This window comes from Stigmatopora nigra, chromosome 18 (assembly GCF_051989575.1).
Source record: "Stigmatopora nigra isolate UIUO_SnigA chromosome 18, RoL_Snig_1.1, whole genome shotgun sequence".
NCBI classification, from domain to species: domain Eukaryota; kingdom Metazoa; phylum Chordata; class Actinopteri; order Syngnathiformes; family Syngnathidae; genus Stigmatopora; species Stigmatopora nigra.
In genome coordinates, this window is record NC_135525.1 from 12,100,362 (window position 1) to 12,119,855 (window position 19,494).

Here is a 19,494-nt window from a genome sequence, read left to right on the forward strand (position 1 = left end):
GAAACCCGATAGTTTGATTGATGTAATACATGTTTATTTTTTCTTTCCCCAAAAATAGTGCAGATACTCCAACATTGGACAAAACCTTCCTCATTCATTTGCATTGGGTGACTGGATAAGCACCGGAGGCCCCAAGATGAAGTGGGAGAGCCAAAATGGCAACGTTAGTCCACCCCCGTTGCCACATCGTACTGTCCCTTTAAGAGGCGGTGGCGGGAAGGTCATGTGCCGCTAAGTCATGTGACTGTGTTTGCTTTTTTTTTTGTGTTGGGGGAACTAGCAACATTGCCCGTTTCATGACTTAACTTCCCTTTTGTCCTCCTGCGGTCCCGGTCCTTTCGTGTGTGTTTTTGTCTGCTGTCACTGAGATGGAACGCTTTTGACTCGCCGCTTTGACTAACTCAACCCAGTAAGAAAGTCCACCTTTTTTAAGCTAGCTCGGACATTACCACCTAGCGTGCTAGAGTAATGCTAGCTTCAATTGAATAGCTCAGGAGGCAGATCAAGGCAGTGGGATGAAAAAGAGGATTTCAACTTTGAAATGTTCCCTTTGCTGTCTCAAACATCCATGTTTCACAAACGTGTTGTTGTTGTTTTCGTGACAAGCTCGAGGAGGAGCACACAAGCGCGTGAGGACTGACATCTTCGGTGACGTCCTGCCATCCACGATGGTAAGTAAGGAAGAGCCCCATAACAACAGGTACATCGGGTGCAACGGGCGCAACGGGCGCAACCGGTTTTCGTGACGGCGATAGGCGCCCGATCCGTTGGAAATGGCACGTGACCCCGGAAAAACCCCAACGTGTGCATCAGGTGACCTCAAATGAACCGAACGTGACTGAGAAACAGGAAGTGTGCAATGAGCAGGGTCAGAACCTCAAAAGCGACAAGGAGTGAAGGAAGGAGTGGCCCGCATAGTCATTGTTCATGTTCATGTCATTGTTCAAGGCTCATGTTTACCTTGTCTGTGTTCCAGCCCCTGTGGTGTTGGTGCGTGCTGTTGGCCTGCACGGTGTGCGCCGCCTTGGTGTGCCCCGACGGCAGCTCGTGTTCGGACGGAAGCACCTGTTGTGAAGACATCTTGGGACGCTACGGATGCTGTCCCCTGCCTCGGGTCAGCCGCGCCCCCGCCGTCGGTCCGTCGGTCCGTCCATCTTTGCCACTGCTTTCCAACTGTCTGCAACTTTTGCGCGCAGGCCGTTTGCTGCTCGGACGCCCTCCATTGTTGTCCGGAGGCCACCGTGTGCGACCTGGAGCACGCCACCTGCACCAACGCCACGGTGACTCTGCCCTGGAAGAGGTCACTTCCCGCTACGACGGTAAGGGGGCGCCAAGCCAGATAGAAGAAATGTTTGGGGCGCCTTGTGGCAAAACTGTGGCCCTCCTTGCGTGGTTGGTCCAGGCCGAGCAGAGCGCCGTGGCCGTCATGTGCCCGGACCAGCGGTCCGAGTGCCCGGACTCCGCCACCTGTTGCCAGCTTCCCGACGGCTCCTGGGGCTGCTGCCCGCTGACCAAGGTGAACCTTTTGGCCCACGGTTTCCCGGCCTGACCTTTTGGTCCGCGGCCTTACCTTTTGGGCCGCGGCAAACCCGTCCTTCCGACCTGACCTTTGCCCCCGCCCCCAGGCGGTTTGCTGCGACGACAAGCGCCACTGTTGCCCCGAGGGAAGCGTCTGCGATCTGGCCCAGTCCAAATGCGTGTCGCCGGGCGGCCTTTGGCGACCCCTGTCGGACAAACTTCCCGCCGCGCCGCGCCGGAACGTCACGCCGCTCGGCCGACGGCTTGACGCCGAGCCCGGCGAGCGTAAGAGGGCGCCGATCTCTTTATCCCTTTCATTTGAGTGTCGGAGTGGGGCTTTTTCCAAATGAGTGGGGGCGGGCCGACGGCCGTGCCCTCCCTCCCGCACCGAATGGGATGGCATCCGATCAAAGCCGCAAAGCAACGGCGCTTTTGTTCCGCCGTCTCGCAGTGGATTGCCCCGACAAGAGGTCGACGTGTCCCGACGAGACCACCTGCTGCCAAATGACTTCGGGCCAGTACGGCTGCTGCCCCATGCCCGACGTAAGTCTACGCTTGGGTCTACGCCTCTTCCGGTTAATCTTCTCTCTCTCTTTTTGCTAACAAGTTGGCCAAAGTGAGCCAGTCCATTTTTCAAGAAGCCCACCCCGACTGTCCTTTGCACGTCAATGCGATTGTTTCCAGGCCGTGTGCTGTTCGGACCGCCTCCACTGTTGCCCTCACGGCACCGTGTGCAATTTAGCCGCCGCCACCTGCGAGCGGGCGTCCGTGGCCACCGCCCCCGTGGCCACCGCCCCCGTGGCCACCGCCCCCGTGGCGTCCGTCGCCACCGCCCCCATGGCGTCCGTCGCCGCGGTGGCGGCGGCCCCGACGCCCCAAGGTGTGAACGCCTGCGACGAGCGTAGCGGCTGCCCCCGCGGCGCCAGCTGCTGCCTGACCGAGAGCTCGGGCCGGTGGGGTTGCTGCCCGCTTCCGCAGGTGAGCGCACCGCCAACCTGCCGGCTAGAGCCGCCCGCCCGACGGAAGCCACCCCCCGACAAAGCCGACGGGACGGGCCGACGTCCGCCTCGGCGCTTTCCTTTCGAGGGGAGGGGAAGAAAAGGGGCAAACCCACGGAATGCCGTTTGTCTTTTTTTGTGGCCGCGCGCCCACAGGCGGTGTGCTGCGAGGACGGCTCCCACTGCTGCCCGGCCGGGCACACGTGCCTGCCCGGTGGCCCGAGCTGTCGGCCGGGACCCGGCCGGGTCCCCTGGTCCAGCAAAAGGGTGGCCGTGGCCGCCGCCGCCGCCGACGTCAAGTGCGACGACAAGAGCGGCTGCGCGGCGGGCACCACCTGCTGCAAGCTGCCCTCCGGAGAGTGGGGGTGCTGCCCGCTGGTCAAGGTAGGCAGCCCGGCCGGGATTGGCCCCCATCCTTCCATTCAAACTCTTGGACCCTTCAGTCCCAACGCCTCTAGCTAGCAAATTTCCAGGTCGACGACTTGCCCACCTTGCTTTTCTCCATCTGCCACCAGGCCGTGTGCTGCGCCGACCACCAGCACTGCTGCCCGCAGGGCTACACCTGCAACATGGCCACGGGAACGTGCCAGAAGACGTTTGCCGGACGTGCCGTAGGAGCGTCGCCTCCCGGTAGGTCCCCCGGCCCTCCCGGTAGGTCTCCCAGCCCCTCCCGCGGGTACCTTCCGTCCCCTTCCAATCCCCTGGCGCCTTTGCGTGCAGGCCACTTGCTGCGCTGACTTGGATGGAACATTGTTGCCCCGCCCTCTTTTCCTACCACCACCCCAGCGGCGTCTGCGTCCGGAGACTGAGCCGGAGACCAGAGCGGACACAGGGCCCCGCCTTCATCAAAACCAAGTAGAATTCATTTGATTTAATCACGACTTTGTAACCTCTGCAACAAGTGAGAGTGCTGTTTTTTTTTTGGGGGGGGGGGGGGGGTTGAATTTCAATAAAATCAAAAGTCTTTGAGGTTTGGCCTTTTTGCATGTGATGCAATGAGAAATGGTGAAGAAAGCGCCATTTTGTGGCTCCTTGTCCACACTGCGCTCATAGACATTTCTGCCGGGCCCGACGCTCCACAAGGCCGGTTAGCTTAGCATAGCGTGCGCCGCGGCCTGACACGAGCTTGACGCGCCAAGCAGCTGGTGGCCTTTAAACAGCTGAGCTGGCGTGACGGCTGACGGCGGCCCCACCCCCTTTTGGCAAAGCGCCGCCATCTGCAAGCGGGCCTCCCGGTTGACAAGTGAGCCACTGAGAAAAGTCGGGAGGAAGGAGCGTCGCCGTCGAACTCTGGGGGGAAAATCGTGGGCCTACGCCAAGGATCCAAAGCAGGTCGCTGGCGCTCATCCACAGGTATGTGTGGCGTCGCTTGCCGACCGACCGCTTGAATTTGTCCGAGGACCGGGACCGGTTCAGACTACGGGGATCCGAACCCGTGGCCCCCGAGATTTCTCGGCGGGCTGCTACGCTCTTTTGACGCCAGTGTCTTGAACTTGTTGAAGGAGAAACAGGAGGGGGGGGGGGGCTTTTTTTAGCCGGCCGGCCTCGTACCCGCCATCCGCGAGGTCACTCTGGACTCTGGCGCTGTCACGTCACCACCTGGCGGCGACGGCGTCGAGCGGGCCACGCCTCTCGCTCGAGCCATGCTGCTGGGGACGGCGACAGAAGCCGCGGCACCTTTGAGGGCGTGCGTGGTGGCTCAGGCCCAAAGTGAGTGGGGACACCCGACCGCCGCCACCTCCGGGGCTCGCCCCGACGCGTGCCTCACGTTGACAGGCCAAGACTTCCAAGAGTTCAGCCCCACTTGCCACTCGCGCCGGTGTCCCCCGGACGGCGTCGGGTACGTTGCAGATGGCAAGAGTCTGGCCCCTTGGCTAGCTTCTCCGGGGCAGCGTGGCTCACGGTCGGGAAAAGGCCTTCACGAGGGGCCTCTGTGACGGCCCAATTGACTCCCACGGCTCTGCCGTGTGTTTCAGGACGGAAAAGGCCGGGAAAGAAGACTCTCACGTCGCCGCCGGTCCCGACGGCTCGCCGTGGTCCGACTTTGCGCCCACGTCACCGTGCCACGTCATCCCCCCGCCCCGTCAGTTTATGGACAGCGCGACGTCGTCGGACGACGACGACGACGACTTGGCCGGCCATGGATGGGGGCCGAGCGAGAGCCGAGCCACGGCGCGGTCCGCTTCGGACACCTCGTCTTCGTCGAACCAAGCCAAACTCCTTTCCGCCCCTTGGCCGTCTGGCAAAGACGAGTGGCTCTGTCCGGCGGTACCCCCCGTCTGCAGTTGCCGCCACCGCCACCGCCCGGCAAACTGGGGGGTGGCGCACCGTGGCCGGAAAAGGGCGACACTCAAATTGGCATGGAGTAGGCTTGGCCTCCACCGTCGACGACGCACTCTCCGCCAGCCACGCCGAGGATGGCCGTTTGGCCGAGCACGTTGACAGTCTGCGTCTTTCCCTCCGCAGCCGCAGCGAGCCATCCCGGCAGCGGCGGCGCCCGGGTGCGCCACCAAATGGACGGGTGCGGTAAGGGCCTCCTCGCCGCCGCATCTGCCGCCGTGCGCTGGGTGAGCCCCTGGAGGACGGCGGCGGCAGACGAGGACTCGGACGCGGGACGGGCCGACCCGCCGGCCCGGGGGCGGGAGAGCCCCCCCGCGTCTCTGCGGGACGAGTCGGACCCGGACATCTACGTGGGAGAGGAGGGCGACCGCCTGGCCCACCGTGGCCGGGGCGACTCCTGGGACCGACATTACGAGGGCGACTGCGAGGACGACGACGACGGCGAGGACGACGACGGCGAGGACGACGACGGCAAAAACCTCGACCGGGGGCACGGAGACAAAGAGGACGAGGAGGCCGACGAGGAGGCCGACGAGGAGGCCGACGCAAAAGAAGCCTCAAAGCTTTACCTCCGAGCTCTGCTGGATGTCTTCCCCCTGTTACGGAGAGGCCTGCAGTCCGGACGGGGGGGCCGGGAGGCCCCCCTGTCCGACCTACCGGAAGGTCGGTCCACCCGAAGTTTGCCGGCAAACACCGCGACCTGAATTGGGGTGACTTTTTGGGGGGATGTTGGGGGATTTCATGTTGACTTCCCGTTGATTTGGGAACCCCACGTTGTCCCTTTTTTGCAAGATGCGGCCCGCCTGAGCCCGGAGCCGCGAGACCACCCCCCCTCCTGCTTCGGCAGCTCCTCGCAGGCCTCGTCAAAGGTAGTCCACGTGCCGGTGTCCGTGGACTCTGCTGAATTTTTGTCCCACGGCAGGACTCGGATTGTTCATCGGACGACGACGACGCCGCCGCCTCCTCCTCCACCTCCTCGGCGGACGACAATTTGCCACGGGCGGGGCTCGGCCGTGCCCGCCGTGGACCTGGCGCGTCCGAGACGGCAAAGGCCAAGTTCCGGTGACCCGTAGCCGGCCCCGTTTGCCGGAAGGCGCCATTTCTGCACCGGCGCCAGCCCCCACTTTATTAGGCAAAAAAAATTAGCCGGCAACCATATCAGCGTGGCTCATTCAAACGGAACTTCCCGTGTTGAAATCCTGTCTTTTTTGGAAGCGATGAAATATATAGCCTTCAACCTCTTGGCATACCACACACGTTGAAAATCCTGTCTCTTTTGTAAACGATGAAATCAATAGCTTTGTTAGCCTCCGTCTGGCACATTCATGTTGTTGTTGATAAGACCAAAAAAGTGCAGGCTCACTTTTCAAAGCATCAAAATCCACAATCGCCTTTATTATTGGACAAACACATTTTTTGAAATTCACATTTTCGAAAAAGCCGACGTACTTTAATTTGATGACTTTCTTTTTTCCTTTTTTTTAATATAACCACTTATTTGGCTCATTTGGTGCTTTTGGTAGGTTAGAATGCCCCAGAGGCGCTTTAAAAATCAACTATTGTTACCTTTGCCGCTCAGTAACTTTGGCATAGTAGCCATTAAATCTACTACAACAACTACTACTACTACTACTACTCAATCAGTTTTAATGTTATTTCATGAACTCACATTGGGCCACACTGACAATGGTAGACAACTAATCCAATTGGACTGGCGGTGAATGAGTTAAAGGTTATCCACCTTTGACTTGTCTGTTTGTAATAAACATAAATGTTTGTTTTAGTCTCGAATTTGAGGGAGTGCTTGTTTGAAGGCGTCTCCTTCCCAGAGGCCCATCCAAAGCTCTTTTCCTTGCATTTCCGCGACATTTTGTGCAAATTCCACACGGCCAAGCGGGCGGCCGCATCCTGATTGGACGGCGGCCATCAAGAAGGCGGGTCCCGAGTGACACTCAGCACGCTGCGATTGGCTCGTGCCTGATAGTAGGAGGTTCCTCTGCGCCGGCGTCGACCCGGCTGCGCAAGAAGCCATTTTGAAGTAACGGCCAATATAACGGAAGAGAACGTAAACATCCACAAGAGAGCCTTGGAAAAAGGTAAGAATGCTCCCGAAAGCCACGGCGCAGGCCCGGTGCCTCGTCGCCCCGTCGCCTCGAGCCCGAGCGCCTCGCATCCGAACGGAGCCGTTCAACCGAGCTTTTAGCGCGAGGTCACGTTCGCCTCTCCTTCGCTGTGACGCGGCACTTAGCGGCTAACATTTTGGGGGGGCTAACGAGGCCCGCCTCGCCAAGCCTTCTTTCGCTTAGCCCGCTTGGCTCAAGCGTGACATATGCCCGAACTAGTCGAAAGCGAATACCCAAGAGCGCGGGGCTCGACCAAAGGGGACTTTTCTGATGACACCGTCCGCTAGACTAGCCGAACGAATTTGCGTATCCGCCCTGAGAGTAGAGTGGCTATCTTTAGCATCGACGCCAGTTCTGGCCCGAGCGAGCAGCCGGCTGATGAATCGTTCCGAAAGACGCCCGCTATTGTTTGCCACTCTTTGTGTGCTATATTATGGCGAGCCCGCCGTCGAGTGTTGCTTTGCGCCCCGAGGTGAACGATCGAAATGTTTTGCTTTCGTTTGGGGTGCGGTGGGGGGGTTTCAACAGGCCGCTCAGCCGGCCCACTCAGCCGGCCCGCTCGCTCGCTCGCTCGCTCCGACCGATTAGTCCGAGCTGACAAATGTCACTTTTCAGCGGCAGCAGCGGCGGCGAATTTCCTCCTCGTAGTGTTTGCCAGGCAAAAGTCAACTTGGGGATAGACCCCACGGTCAATAGAGGCGGGCCGCAGTTTCCAGATGTGAACTAACCCACGAAGCCTAAGCATTTCCTTGTGTCTCCTGCCCAGCGTCGTCGCCATGGGGAATATGTTCACCACCGTTTTCAAGGGCCTTTTTGGCAAGAAGGAGATGAGGATCCTGATGGTGGGTCTGGACGCCGCGGGGAAGACCACCATCCTCTACAAGCTCAAGCTGGGAGAAATAGTCACCACCATTCCCACTATCGGTACGTAGAGCCGCCGACCTTTGCCGTCCTTCCCTCGGCGCACCGCCTGTACTTGTCGGAACGGCAAAGGCGCGTCCATTGGCTGGACAATAGGTCCTCTATTGGCCACGAGCGGGAACTTTTTTTGTACTTGTTGTTGCGCTTTTAACGGCTGGGGTATAGGCCATGGAAAGTTGCAAAGTAGACCCGGAGAAGCCCAGTTCCCGCCACATGGTTTTAGTGTGAGCCGGAAAAGTATCCTGAAGTGGACTCCATCCGCAGGTTTTAACGTGGAGACGGTGGAATACAAGAACATCAGTTTCACCGTTTGGGATGTGGGCGGTCAGGACAAAATCAGGCCGCTGTGGCGCCACTACTTCCAGAACACTCAAGGTGAGTCGCCGTGGGCGCCGGCCGACCCGAGGCGAACTGACGGACGGGGCGCCCCCCGCAGGTCTCATCTTCGTGGTGGACAGCAACGACCGGGAGCGAGTCAACGAGGCGCGAGAGGAGCTCTCCAGAATGCTGTCGGAGGACGAGCTGCGAGAAGCCGTTCTCCTGGTCTTTGCCAACAAACAGGTGAGACGCCGCCAAAGGCGCTTTGCTCGGCGCTTTGCTCGGCGCTTTGCTCGGCGCTTTGCTCGGCGCTTTGCTCGGCGCTTTGCTCGGCGCTTTGCTCGGCGCTTTCCTCGGCGCTTTCCGCCCAGGGCACGCACTGACGTGGACGTGGTTTTGACAGGACCTGCCCAACGCCATGAACGCGGCGGAGATCACGGACAAGCTGGGCCTTCACTCCCTGCGTCAGCGCAGCTGGTACATCCAGGCCACGTGCGCCACCAGCGGCGACGGCCTGTACGAGGGCCTGGACTGGCTGTCCAATCAGCTGAGGAACCAGAAATGAGCGCTCCCCTCCCTCCCTCCCTCCGACCCACCCACCGACCGACACGACGCGCCTTTGTTGTTTCTTTGTTCTCTCCCGGCGAGGCGGAGCCTGACTTTTGAGGGTTCAGCGCGATCCCCACCACCTTCCTCCAGGTCTGGCTCTTGCCAAGCGTTTCCTCCCCAACTTAATACCCCCCCTCCCCCCCTCCCTCCATTCATTCATTCCGACGCCGCCGCCTCCTCCTCCGAGACGGGAAGGACGGCGGCGTGGCTTTTTCCAGCCGTGCGGCCGGCCAAATTCCCTCTGGCGACGACCCCCAGAGGAAGCATGGTTTTCATGGCCCCTCCCCCTTCTCTCCCATCCCCGACTGTACGAAAGCTCCTATCGCTAGATGTCACTTGACTCCCGTAAGAAGCATTTAACCTGTATCAGGTCACTGTCATTCCTCATTCGACCCCCCCCCCCCCCCTTCTTCTCTCGACCTGTCCATCATGAAAAACATGCTGTCTCTGACGCCGTGACCCCGCCCACCCCCTCACAGCACAAGGCGCGTCGGCGGCGGGAGGAGGAGGAGGAGGAGTCCAGAGACGAAGGAGACTTTGTGACGAGCTTGGTTGTCAATTTTTTTTTCTTCTTCTTTTTCCTCTCCTCCCTCCCTCCCTCTCTCTCTTCTTCTTCTTGCCCTTCTCGTCCTTCTCGTCCTCCTTTTCCTTCCCCGTTCCGGCCGTGGCTCCATCTCCATTCTCTTTGTATACTTGTGAGTGCGCAAACAACCAAAAGCATCCCGGACGCTTTTGACGTCCTCCGTGAAAATCCAACCGAGAGCGTCCGGCAGCCGCGGGGGGAGGCGGCCAGACGGCCCCCGCCGCCGCCGCCGCTGCCGTGATTGTAAATGTGTAAACTGTTTGTGTGGGCTTCTTTGAATACGCAAGAATAAAATCAAATCCGTTTGAATTACAGATAGATGGACCGCCAATTAACCCCCCCCCCCTCCGCCCTCCCCTCCAAAAGCAAAGTTTGGCGCCGTGATGTCAGCACGCGGGCCTTTTTTTTTTTTTTGCAACGTACGAAGGCAGTTGTGCACGCCGCTCTGTGGCGACAGACAAGCACAAGTCAAGAAGGTTCTTTTACGGCGCAGGTAGACTTTTTTTTTTTTTTTTGTTAGGCAAACTAAAGTTTGATTTCTCCTTTAATTTCATGGCGCGACTTTTATTTAATTGTCATCTCTCCAAGGTAAATTGTAAAGAAAAAAAAGCGTTTCAATTTTCATTCTAATAAATGCGTATTTGTGCAACAAAATAGTTGACTGAAATGTGGGGCTTGTTTTCTTTCATTTTCCTCCACGTATATTTTTGCGGCCTTAATGTGGGAATCCAAATAAAGTTGGAGTGAGACAAGGGATGAACCAAGCGGGCCCTCCCTTTGCAAGGAAGTGGGCGTCTAACGCCGTCATTGGCTTTGGTTAAGCTGAGGTCCACGGGTGCCCGATTTGCGTCCGACCTGTCAGCCAGTCCGTCTATTTCTCCACACCTGTGCCTCATGATCAACTGCAGTCAGCTGGAGGGGTGCGATGAAACGTGGAGCAGGCAGGTGAGTCACTCCTGTTCTTTTTTTTTTTTTTTTAATGCAGTATGAAAAGGAAAGTTTTGAAGAAAACATTTCTGTATTGGCAGAGGGGGTTGAACCGGACATCCAAAGACGCCATTTGGGCTTTTTAGAAGGCGGATTATGTAGAATGGTGCCATGGTGTTTGGGCGGAGCCTGACAAAATGTCAATGGACCCCCAGGGTGCAAGTTGGAAACCCCCTCCCTCTTGGGGCGCCACATGCGTAAACTGGCAAACACAAATGTCCACCCGTATTCAGACGTGTGCGTGTGTGTGAGAGATGCTGATGCTCAGATCAAAGTGCTTTCAGATGGGGTGGTGTCGGCCCTTTAAGGGGGTGTATGCGTGAGTGTACGCGTGAGTGTGTGTGTGTGTCTAAACCCCCCCCCCCCTTTTTCTCTTTTGCTTTTCGCTCCTCCATTAAAAAAATAGGGCTTTATCGAGTGCGGGCTCACATCCATCCTCCTCTGCCTCCTCTACCTTGTCTCCTGCGGTAAACGCTCACGATACGCCGCGCATCCACGCCCCCGGACATCCGGCAAGAGGAGGACTGACGGCGAGCAGGAGCGGCCAGCAGGAGCGGCAAGCCCGCCATGTGAACACGGAAGCGGCGACCGCCACCGACTCGGCATGGGCAACGCGTCCTTCCCAGGCATGTAGTCGCAGGTACTATTTAACTTTGTCTCTGCTTGTACAGCCAGACTCCCCATCTCCCCCCCCCCCCTCCCCCTTTTTGAAATGTGTTGTTGTGGGGTGTCACTGTGCCCTGTCAGCACGGGTGACACCTGGCACAGGTACTACCCAGCGCTTGCTCGCCATTGGCTCAGCAATGTCACGTTTTCTCCGAAATGGCGAGCGATTGTGCCACTTTGATAACTCTGCTCTCTGTCTGTCTGCATCGGCATCGCTCCTCTTCACACTCCGTGGCCATGGGACGGACGCACGGCGTTGTCGTCGTCTCCGGTGTAAAAGTTGGAGACGTCACGTGGCCCAAAATGGGGGCGCGCATTCATTCTCCATTGGATATTTACGATCTCTTTGACTCGACGTATTTGGATGGCCTTGTTCCCATCGGTGTCCCTTTCGACCACGGGCGAACGAGCCAGCCGGTCGGTCGGTCGGTCGGTCGGTCGGCCAGCGGACGTCTCGTCCTCGTTGGGGAAAGGCCGCCACGCGGGCGGGAACACTGCGACATCGTAAAAGGCGGGAAGTCTGCGCTGGAAGGGGGAGGGGGGAAGTGAGGAGAGGGGGTGGCGGGTGCTCGCCGCTGGCTGGAGTGCGACGTTCAGATAGCGGAGAAGAAGGGGAGCTCAAGTAGAGCCAGAGATAGAGAAAAGCTTCGCTCTTCGCCAGAGAGGATTAAGCGTGCGGCGCCCCAAAAAAAAGAGAAAAAGAGAGAGAGAGAGAGAGAGAGAGAGAGCAATTCGGGCACGTGTGGACTGGCGGCCACGTGACGCCGTCGACAGAGCCCCAATCTCGGGCTGTGAGTTCATCGCCAGCCGCCGTCCGAGCCGCTCGGACCGGGAGGCCGGCGGCCCCAGTTCCCGCTTCCAATGGATCCACCCACGGCGCCTACCGTGACTTTGAGTGAGAAAGTAGCCAGCCCAAAATGGACAGCGAGCCAAAAGCCAGCCCAGGCGGAAGTCACCCCCAAATAATAGAGTGGGCCGACTATTTGCTTAAAGGGCCGTCCGTCGCGGGGGCGGGGCTACTTTGCCTTCGGCCTCTCGGGAGGAAAGCTTTCCGCCAATCCGCTACGCCACCGGTGCAATCAGTGGACAAGTGCGCTCAGGTGCCATTAGGTCTTTTTCAGCAGAAAACCTCATTGATGGCGTCAAGGCTTTGTGTTGGTTGGACGGCTTGCCACAAAAAGCTGCGCCCACGTCGAGCGGCCGTCCAGGACCGCTGTGCTCTAAAAGCTCACCCGAGATGACCTGGGAATCATCACAAGGTGCCACGGACGGACGCAGTCTGCCTTGGAATCGGGAGCTCGAAAAGAAAAGAGGCTTCGGCCAAGCTAAGCCAAGCTAAGCCAAGCTAAGCCAAGCTAAGCCAAGCTAAAGTCAGCTCAGCCATTGGGGCCTTGAAATTGCAAACAACACTCTTGCGCCTCAATTAACGATGACATTAATTGGCGCTTTTGTCTCCGCCTTCTTCCAGGGAGAGACAAGAGAAGAAATCCCATGATCGCGGCCGGCGACGTCCCCTTCCGCCGGGACTACCGCTCCGACGGGGGCTCCGCGTCCCCGTCCCCGGAGCGGAGGCGCCCCGCCGGGGCCCCGGACGCCCGCCAGATGGACGGCGCCCCGTCCACGGGAGGCGCCGCTTGGGGACGGCAGGTAAGACGGCCGCCGCCGTGGTCGTGAAATCTGCCCAAACGGAACCCGTGACATCAGATGACTTTGAGTTAGAGTTACTTTTGCAGTCCGACGTGGCGCGTTTGTTTCTCTGCACCGGGCCCCGGCGGACGCCCGTGGCGAGAGGGCGGATACCGTCGGCGTTCCGAGGAGGCGCCGTTACGTGATTGGCGGTGGCGGGAGGGACGCGGGAAGGCGGGGCTTTTTGTCAGGGGCGAGAGACGGTGACAGACGGTGGAGAGGTAGAGAGAGAGAGGGATGGGGGAGGGCAGAGATAGAGAGAGAGAGAAAGGAAGAGGCGCAAGAAGGAGGGGGGGGGGCAGCGGGATGCGGATCACCCTCGGAGCAGCCGCCGTAGCGAGCGGGAGGAGGAACGCCGCCGCGTCTTCCGGAGCGCCGGCAAAACCACCGAGAAAAATGGCGGCGGCGCCAGAGGACCGGAGGGAAAGAGGGATGCCGCATTACCACGGTAACCGTCTCTGCCCCCCAAAATGGCGCGTGTACGTTTCCTTCGGCCCCAACGGCCGTGGAAGGTGGCTCTCGGCCGGCAAAGATGTCATTTCCTGCCCAGTGGCAAAAGACGCCGATGGGATGGAGCGCGCTCCGCCTTTACAGTCACGCCGCCGGCTGACCACCGGACATTCGTCCAGAGGGGTGGGCCGGGCTGGGCCGGGCTGGCAAATGCCCAACCGGATCCCATTTGCGGGATCTAGTTTTTACAGCGAGCGGCGACCGGACTCTCACCAGCGGCCCGTTCTCGCCGTTGTTTGCGTTCCGAGCCATTTGGGGTCTCCGGTCCCGGCGGGGTTAGGATGGAAGCCGGTGGCCCGGTGGCCCCCGTTCCTATACTTCCCGGAGCGGTCTATCGGGGGCATCCGTCAAATGGAGTTAGGGCCGTAGGAGGCGCGCGGGACGCAAGGTGGCTTGAACTCGGATTGTCCCGACTAATGTCCTTTTTCTCTCGGCTTTTATGTTTTGTTCCCGCAGCCACAAGCTAACTACTGGAGCTTCAAGGTCAGCACTTTGATTTTCCCTCTTCTTTTGGCCACCAGTTGCTTTTCGCCACTTTTGGAACGGCGGCGCGCCACCCAGTCCTCGCTGCCACCCGCGCGTTGTGGCGAGGCGCGGTATTGCAGCCAGCGGGAAGGCCTCGAAACGTCTTGGAAATTAGCGCCAGGGTCCGGCCAGGTGCGGGGCAATAACGGAGGCCACGTTTCCCCTCTTCCCTTTGGACAGAGCCGGACGCCCGGCCCCGCGCGGGGGGCGGGCTCAGCTCCGTCTTTGTCCGCCGAACATCCGGACGACGCCATGTCGGACCGCGACCTTTCTGCGGCGGCGGCGGCAGCCTTCAGTCGCACCAACCGCCTGCGCCAGAGCCTGCCGCTCTCCCGTTCCTCCTCTGGCGGCGGTGGCCAGGCCAAGCTTCAGGCGCCAGGTGCCACGGCGAAGCCGCCTTGCCGCCCGCCATCGGCATTTGGCTCCATTGTCCCCTCCCCCCCCCCGGTTTACCCGTGTGTGGGCAGGCGTGCTGTTCCTGCAGCTGGGCGAGGAGACTCGGCGCGTGCACTTGACTCACCAGCTGAGCAGCCTGGAGACTCTGCGAGCGCTCATCGTGCACATGTTCCCCCAGAGGCTCAGCATGGCCACGCTCAGGTAAGGCGGGCCGCCATCTTTCCTCCCTCTCTTCCTTCCTTCCGTGCGCCCAGCACCGGTCTGTCTGTCGGTCGGTCGGTCGGTCCGTCCGTCAGGTCTCCCAGCACGGCTCTGCTGATCAAAGACGAGAGCCGCAACGTCTTCTACGAGCTGGAGGACCCGCGAGACGTGCGCGACCGCTGCGTGATCAAGATCTACTGCAAGGAGCCCGTCTACGGGACCTACCCGGGACCCCGAAACTCGCAGCTGGCCAACGGGGACCTGAGGAGGGTGAGGAGCTCTTTTCCCTTTCCGCCCCGGGCTGAAAATGGACCCACGGACATTGGGGGAGGGAAAGCCAACTTCCTTCCTGACCTGCGACCTTTCATTCCTCTCTTGATCTCTCCCTCCCTCCAGCGAGAAATGGTATACGCCCCCCAGGACTCACCCCCCGGCCGGCGCCACGGCGCGGCCCCGCCGTCCTCGCCTCGGGGCTCCCCGTCGCGTGCTCGCCTCCTGTATGGCGGCGGCGGCGGCGGGCGCCCCTCCTCGTACGCCGGGCCGGCGCCCTCCCGCCACGGCGTCTCGCCTCCGCGGCAGGCGCTCTTCGCCGCCTCGTCCAGCGCCATCCTGGAACGGCGCGACGTCAAGCCGGACCAGGAGGCGGGCGGGGCCCGGGTGGCGGTCCTCCCGCGGGCCGAGGAGCGGGGCGCCGTCTACGCCGAGCCCTACTGTCCGGAGTCCCGCTGTCCGGAACCCCGCGCCGGTTTCTGCGGGTCGCCGCTCCCCGCTCGGAGCGACCCGTACGGCTCCTTGTATCGGCGAGGAGGGGCGATGACGCCGTGCGCCCCCCTGGAGGGCGCGGGCCTTTACAGAGCGGGCGGCACCTTTTACAACGACGCCTACGCGGCGGCGGCGGCGGCTACGCCGTTGGCCGTCGGGCTGCGCGTGCCGGCGCCTCCCTCCTCGCCGCAGAAGATGGGCGAGGCGCGCGACCCCTACGGCGGCACGCTTCCGTCCCGCGGCTCCCCGGCAAGGGCGGATCGCCGTCGCGACTCGGTGTGCCCGGACGGCCCCAGGGTCAGGGGGCTGACTTCGGAGCAGCTGTGCCTGATGGCGGTGGCGGCGGCGGCGGGAGCCGACGGGCTCCGAGCGGACGAGACGGACACCAGGTGGCGTCAAGGCCCGGCGGAAGGCCACCGCCGGCCGCTCCCTTCCCGCTAACCAGCGTGCTAACCAGCGTGCGTGCGCCCCGTTCAAGGGAGCGCATGGAGGCCATGGAAAAGCAGATCGCCGGCCTGACGGGACTTTTGCAGAGAGTCCTCGGCAGGGGGCCCGAAGACAACCTTCCGTAAGCGGCGCCTGGCCTCTCCGCCGTCCCTCCTTGGTCAATTGCCTTTTGGTCAATTGCCTTCTCCCCGCAGGGAGCCAATGGAATCGGCCAGCGACGGCTCGGGAACCGAACGTGAGTGAGGACCGGGAACGCCGGGCGGCTGTGCTTCCGCGTGCTAACGGCCGGCTCCCCGACGTCGCGCCGCTCGCCGTCCGTACGCAAGGGCTAGCTTTGAAATGCTAATGCGTGACGGCACTCACCCCGTGACCCAGCTAAATGGCGCCAAGCATGTAACCGCCGCTCGTGCTTCTGGCTCTAGCCGAAGGCGCTAAAATCCAAGTTATTTGCGTGGCGGCGTGGTTTGCAGCCGCCTTGCTTACTAGCTCTTGCTAGCTTGAAAATGCTGAGGCCGTTGACCATTGGAGAGCGGCGCTAAACGCCGCTGGCATGTAACTAGCGCTCGTGCTTCTTGTTCCAGCCGGAGCCGCTGAAAGAATGCCAACAGGTACTTTACCCATCATTTGCTTAGCCACCCACGTTTGTGTCGGCATGTTTCTTTGGCTGTCTGGATGCGTGTCTATGTGCTAGCTGGCGTCTTCTTCTTTGGTGCCCGCCTTTTTTTTCTCTTGGCGCTTTTGCCACGCACGCCTATGTCGGCCGGGGGTGTCCAAACTCTCACCAAAACCAACGGTGGAGTGGTTTGGGAACCTCGGGCGGGCGGGCCATTGCCCAAACCACGGCGTATTGAACAAAGCCTTTGGCGGCAGCGGACACTCCGTCCGGGCCCCTGGCTCTGATGCCGCCGCCGCCGCCACCGCCGCTGTCGTCGACCCCGGACGGCCGGCGGCCCGACGCCTCTGGCGGGCAGATGCGGCGTCGGCTGCTGGGCCTGCAGCGGAGCACGGACGCGCTGCGTGGGCAACTCTCGCAGCTGCGCTCCATGCAGGTGAGACGGAGAAAAAAAAAGGCCGGCCGACACTGTCTCGGTGGGGCCTCACCCCGGTGCCGTCCGCCGCTCAGCTGGAGAATCGCGATTCGGTGCTGGCCCTGCTGAGGCAGACGGAGGCGGAGCTGGGCGCGCTGACCCTAGAGGCGGCGGCGCGGGCGCAGGAAGACCCTCTGCAGCGACAGCGCCTCCTGGTGGAGGAGGAGCGCCTCAAGTACCTGAAACGGCAGGAGGCGCTGGTGCAACAGCTGCAGTCAGTAGGCCGCTTTTGCGACGCCGGGACCCGCCCCGTTGACCTCTTTTCACCTCTGCCGTCCAGCGAGCTGGAAGCCTGGGTGGAGGATCTGCTCTCCTCGGAGCCGGCCGCCAGCCCGCCTGAGCTCCAGATCAAGAGCCGGCAGGTCCAAACGCTGGCCGACACGCTGGCCGGGCTGAAGAGTGAGTGCGACGGGCCGGTTGAAAGTTCCCGTGGGCTTCTTCTTCTTCTTCTCCTTCTTCTTCCTTTTGCCTCTTTCCAGGTCAGTTCCCGGGTCTTCAGAGCAAGATGCGCGTGGTGTTGCGCGTGGAGGTGGAGGCGGTGAAGTTTCTGAAGGAGGAGCCTCAGCGCCTGGACGCCTTGCTGCAACGATGCCACAACATCCGACAGTCGCTGGGCACGCTTCGCAAGTAACGCCAGCGCAGCAACTCTTTGTCTTTTTGCCATGTTCCTTGCTCATCTTTTCCATCTTCTTCTACTTTGCCCTCAACTGTCCACTGGGCATTTCCTGTCCCCATTGACTCTCTTGACTCTCGACTCTTCGACTCTTCGACTCTCGACTCTTCGACTCTCGACTCTTCGACTCTCGACTCTTCGACTCTCGACTCTTCGACTCTCGACTCTCGACTCTTCGACTCTTCGACTTTGGAATCCCGATTCTCGATTCTCGACTAACGACTCCCGACCGGCCGCTCCCTTTTGCTTTTGCACGCCTTTCCACGGCTCTCTTTGAGCGTTCCTCCCGCTTTGTCTTCCCTCGTACCATTTCTCGCCTTTTGCTGGCCACTCCGAACCGCAAGCCACGAGCTCACTCTCACGCTTTGGCCCTTTTTTGCCGTAGCCTCTCTCTCACAACCCCTCCCCGAGCCCCTTCCACCTCCCTGACCCCCACCCTCTGCTCTTCCCTTTTCTCGGCCTCGCCCTCCCCCGTTCCCGTGGCGCCCACGCAGACGGGTCGGCGAGAAGGAGCCGCGAGACCCGGGCGAGCGGCCCCCGGCCCCGACGGACCGCCACGACGAGCCGGCCAGCTCGGCCCCTCGGGCCGCGGGCGAGGGGAGGCCCGAGGGGCGCCCCCCGACCTCCGTCGACGTCACCCTGGTGAGCCGCCTCGGCCCGGTTCTGCGGGGGAAATTGGGAACCCCCCCACTAAAAAATAGCAGGCGTTTCAGGCGGCGGAACGCGACTGGGAGGCCAAACGGGCCAGCCTGACGCAGTTCAGCGCTCGGGACATCCATCGTCTGCTGGAGGAGACGCAGGCCGAGCTCCTCAAGGCGCTGCCCGACTTGGACGCCGCGGGCGCCAAGACCAAGCCCGCCGTGCCCCCCAAACCTCAAATGGCCCCCCCCGGCGGCGAGCCGTCCCCGGGCAAAGTACAGCTGGCGGCGCAGAAGCTCAACGAGGCGGAGGGTGGGGCCTGCCAGCGAGGAGCAGGTACAGTCCGCCGCCGCCGCCGCCGCCGACCGGTGATTTCACCCAGACTGAGAGCGCGCCGTTTGTTCCGTAGCGGACACGGGCGTGGCCCGGTGCCGCACGGAGAAGGCGTCCAAGTCTCCGCCTCCGCCGCCGCCCCGCCGCAGCTTCCCGTCGGCCGCCAAGCGCGACTCCGAGGTAAGCCGCCGCCGCCCGTCGGCCCGCCCGTTTTGGGGAGTGACGTCTGCGCCGTCCTCGAAAGACGGAAGACGGCGAGCCGCCCAAAGCGCCGACCAAGCCCAGGCGGACGTCCTGCGAGGGGCCGCGCCCCGCCTCCACGCCACCCGCCGCCTCGGGCTCGGAGCCACGGGACGCCGACGACAAGGAGGTAACGACGGCGTGGCCGCCACTTTCAATTTGCTAACATCCCAACGGCGGAAGCCGGCCGGACGGACGCGGTGAAAAATGTGCCGTGGTGTTCCCCCCTCCCCCCGCAGATCTCGGGCGGCTCGCCGGCGTCCGTCAAAGGTCCCACGGTGGCGGCCCGCCTCAAGCATTTGGAACAAGGAGGACGCAAGTCCAAGGACGAGATGAGAGGCTTTCCGGGAGGGCGGCAGCAGGTTTTCCACTTCTAGGCCCGGGGACGGTGGGCCGCCCCGGAGTCCACCCCAAACCCCCACCTTGACTGACACCCGTTTGGCCCTCCTCCTCCGTCTTCTCTTTGGGGTGTGGGTGTACAGTCGAGCGTCCGTGTTGCCGTGCTGGCTGGAAAAGTGACAAATGCCATCTATGTTTTCTACTTGTTTTCTATTTTTCTACGCACGTGAGATATGGACGGTGTCCGATTATTTTTGGGACTTGGAGAGCTCGACCCCCCCACCCCCAGGCCCGCGGGCCTGCGTCATTTGCCGTTCTCCACGGTGGACAATCGCGCTGTCGCTACGGTGAAAGTGGCATGCAAACTGTGTGTGGACGTGCACGCCCAAGACTTACTACTCAAGCATATTTCTCCTAATAACGTAGCGTGGTCAATCAGTGTCGTCGTACGTACTCTAGATGGATGGAAATGAGCCCTCGGCTGCTTTCTTCGTTATAAATATATGTAACGTGTTGATGAATGTGTGCTGTCCCTTATGAAATAAATCAAATGAGCCAAAGTTGTAAGGCAGTTTTCAGCTCAATGGACGGA

The 19,494-nt window shown here is 61.1% G+C and overlaps 4 protein-coding genes across 12 annotated transcripts; all 4 read left to right on the plus strand.

The window, feature by feature from the left end:
• The first annotated feature begins 230 nt into the window (after window positions 1–230).
• LOC144211789 (progranulin-like) lies at window positions 231–3,417 on the plus strand. 2 transcript variants are annotated; one of them, XM_077739250.1, is made up of 11 exons: window positions 231–409; window positions 607–671; window positions 977–1,114; window positions 1,197–1,319; window positions 1,403–1,516; window positions 1,626–1,803; window positions 1,970–2,061; window positions 2,203–2,496; window positions 2,673–2,900; window positions 3,032–3,146; window positions 3,237–3,417. In XM_077739250.1, exons 2-11 carry the CDS (start codon window positions 669–671, stop codon window positions 3,251–3,253), a joined length of 1,302 nt encoding a protein of 433 aa, XP_077595376.1. In that variant the 5' UTR covers window positions 231–409; window positions 607–668; the 3' UTR covers window positions 3,254–3,417. The 2 variants fall into 2 exon arrangements, with proteins under 2 accessions (XP_077595376.1, XP_077595377.1); XM_077739251.1 differs by having other exon boundaries at window positions 2,203–2,362; window positions 2,800–2,900.
• A 46-nt stretch (window positions 3,418–3,463) lies between these two features.
• Window positions 3,464–6,526, plus strand: LOC144211790 (uncharacterized). The gene is made up of 7 exons (XM_077739252.1): window positions 3,464–3,869; window positions 4,052–4,226; window positions 4,293–4,356; window positions 4,493–4,881; window positions 4,983–5,519; window positions 5,649–5,725; window positions 5,779–6,526. Exons 2-7 carry the CDS (start codon window positions 4,160–4,162, stop codon window positions 5,920–5,922), a joined length of 1,278 nt encoding a protein of 425 aa, XP_077595378.1. The 5' UTR covers window positions 3,464–3,869; window positions 4,052–4,159; the 3' UTR covers window positions 5,923–6,526.
• A 256-nt stretch (window positions 6,527–6,782) lies between these two features.
• Window positions 6,783–10,066, plus strand: LOC144211794 (ADP-ribosylation factor 1-like). The gene is made up of 5 exons (XM_077739255.1): window positions 6,783–6,952; window positions 7,746–7,903; window positions 8,165–8,275; window positions 8,337–8,461; window positions 8,622–10,066. Exons 2-5 carry the CDS (start codon window positions 7,756–7,758, stop codon window positions 8,781–8,783), a joined length of 546 nt encoding a protein of 181 aa, XP_077595381.1. The 5' UTR covers window positions 6,783–6,952; window positions 7,746–7,755; the 3' UTR covers window positions 8,784–10,066.
• Window positions 10,067–10,214: 148 nt separating this feature from the next.
• Window positions 10,215–19,462, plus strand: LOC144211778 (SRC kinase signaling inhibitor 1-like). 8 transcript variants are annotated; one of them, XM_077739227.1, is made up of 21 exons: window positions 10,215–10,355; window positions 10,439–10,634; window positions 10,804–11,027; window positions 12,536–12,710; window positions 13,716–13,742; window positions 13,965–14,163; window positions 14,252–14,381; window positions 14,477–14,651; window positions 14,778–15,532; window positions 15,622–15,711; window positions 15,785–15,825; window positions 16,172–16,198; window positions 16,461–16,639; window positions 16,714–16,892; window positions 16,959–17,077; window positions 17,158–17,305; window positions 17,846–17,993; window positions 18,056–18,326; window positions 18,400–18,503; window positions 18,568–18,693; window positions 18,803–19,462. In XM_077739227.1, exons 3-21 carry the CDS (start codon window positions 11,002–11,004, stop codon window positions 18,938–18,940), a joined length of 3,057 nt encoding a protein of 1,018 aa, XP_077595353.1. In that variant the 5' UTR covers window positions 10,215–10,355; window positions 10,439–10,634; window positions 10,804–11,001; the 3' UTR covers window positions 18,941–19,462. The 8 variants fall into 8 exon arrangements, with proteins under 8 accessions (XP_077595353.1, XP_077595349.1, XP_077595350.1 ...); XM_077739223.1 differs by lacking the exon at window positions 10,439–10,634 and having other exon boundaries at window positions 10,218–10,355; XM_077739224.1 differs by lacking the exon at window positions 10,439–10,634 and having other exon boundaries at window positions 10,218–10,355; window positions 18,065–18,326.
• The last annotated feature ends 32 nt before the right edge of the window (window positions 19,463–19,494 follow it).

Bases quoted from the DNA above. Each gene is read 5' to 3' on its own strand.
- LOC144211789 (XM_077739250.1), top strand. The intron at 1,804-1,969 runs GTAAGAGGGCGC...GCCGTCTCGCAG, and splicing joins TGACGCCGAGCCCGGCGAGC to TGGATTGCCCCGACAAGAGG. The intron at 2,497-2,672 runs GTGAGCGCACCG...GCGCGCCCACAG, and splicing joins GTTGCTGCCCGCTTCCGCAG to GCGGTGTGCTGCGAGGACGG.
- LOC144211790 (XM_077739252.1), top strand. From the start codon at position 4,160: ATGCTGCTGGGGACGGCGACAGAAGCCGCGGCACCTTTGAGGGCGTGC. The intron at 4,227-4,292 runs GTGAGTGGGGAC...TCACGTTGACAG, and splicing joins CGTGGTGGCTCAGGCCCAAA to GCCAAGACTTCCAAGAGTTC. The intron at 4,882-4,982 runs GTAGGCTTGGCC...TTCCCTCCGCAG, and splicing joins GACACTCAAATTGGCATGGA to CCGCAGCGAGCCATCCCGGC.
- LOC144211794 (XM_077739255.1), top strand. From the start codon at position 7,756: ATGGGGAATATGTTCACCACCGTTTTCAAGGGCCTTTTTGGCAAGAAG. The intron at 7,904-8,164 runs GTACGTAGAGCC...CTCCATCCGCAG, and splicing joins CACCACCATTCCCACTATCG to GTTTTAACGTGGAGACGGTG. The intron at 8,276-8,336 runs GTGAGTCGCCGT...CGCCCCCCGCAG, and splicing joins CTACTTCCAGAACACTCAAG to GTCTCATCTTCGTGGTGGAC.
- LOC144211778 (XM_077739223.1), top strand. From the start codon at position 10,305: ATGATCAACTGCAGTCAGCTGGAGGGGTGCGATGAAACGTGGAGCAGG. The intron at 14,652-14,777 runs GTGAGGAGCTCT...CCCTCCCTCCAG, and splicing joins CCAACGGGGACCTGAGGAGG to CGAGAAATGGTATACGCCCC. The intron at 15,712-15,784 runs GTAAGCGGCGCC...TTCTCCCCGCAG, and splicing joins GGGCCCGAAGACAACCTTCC to GGAGCCAATGGAATCGGCCA.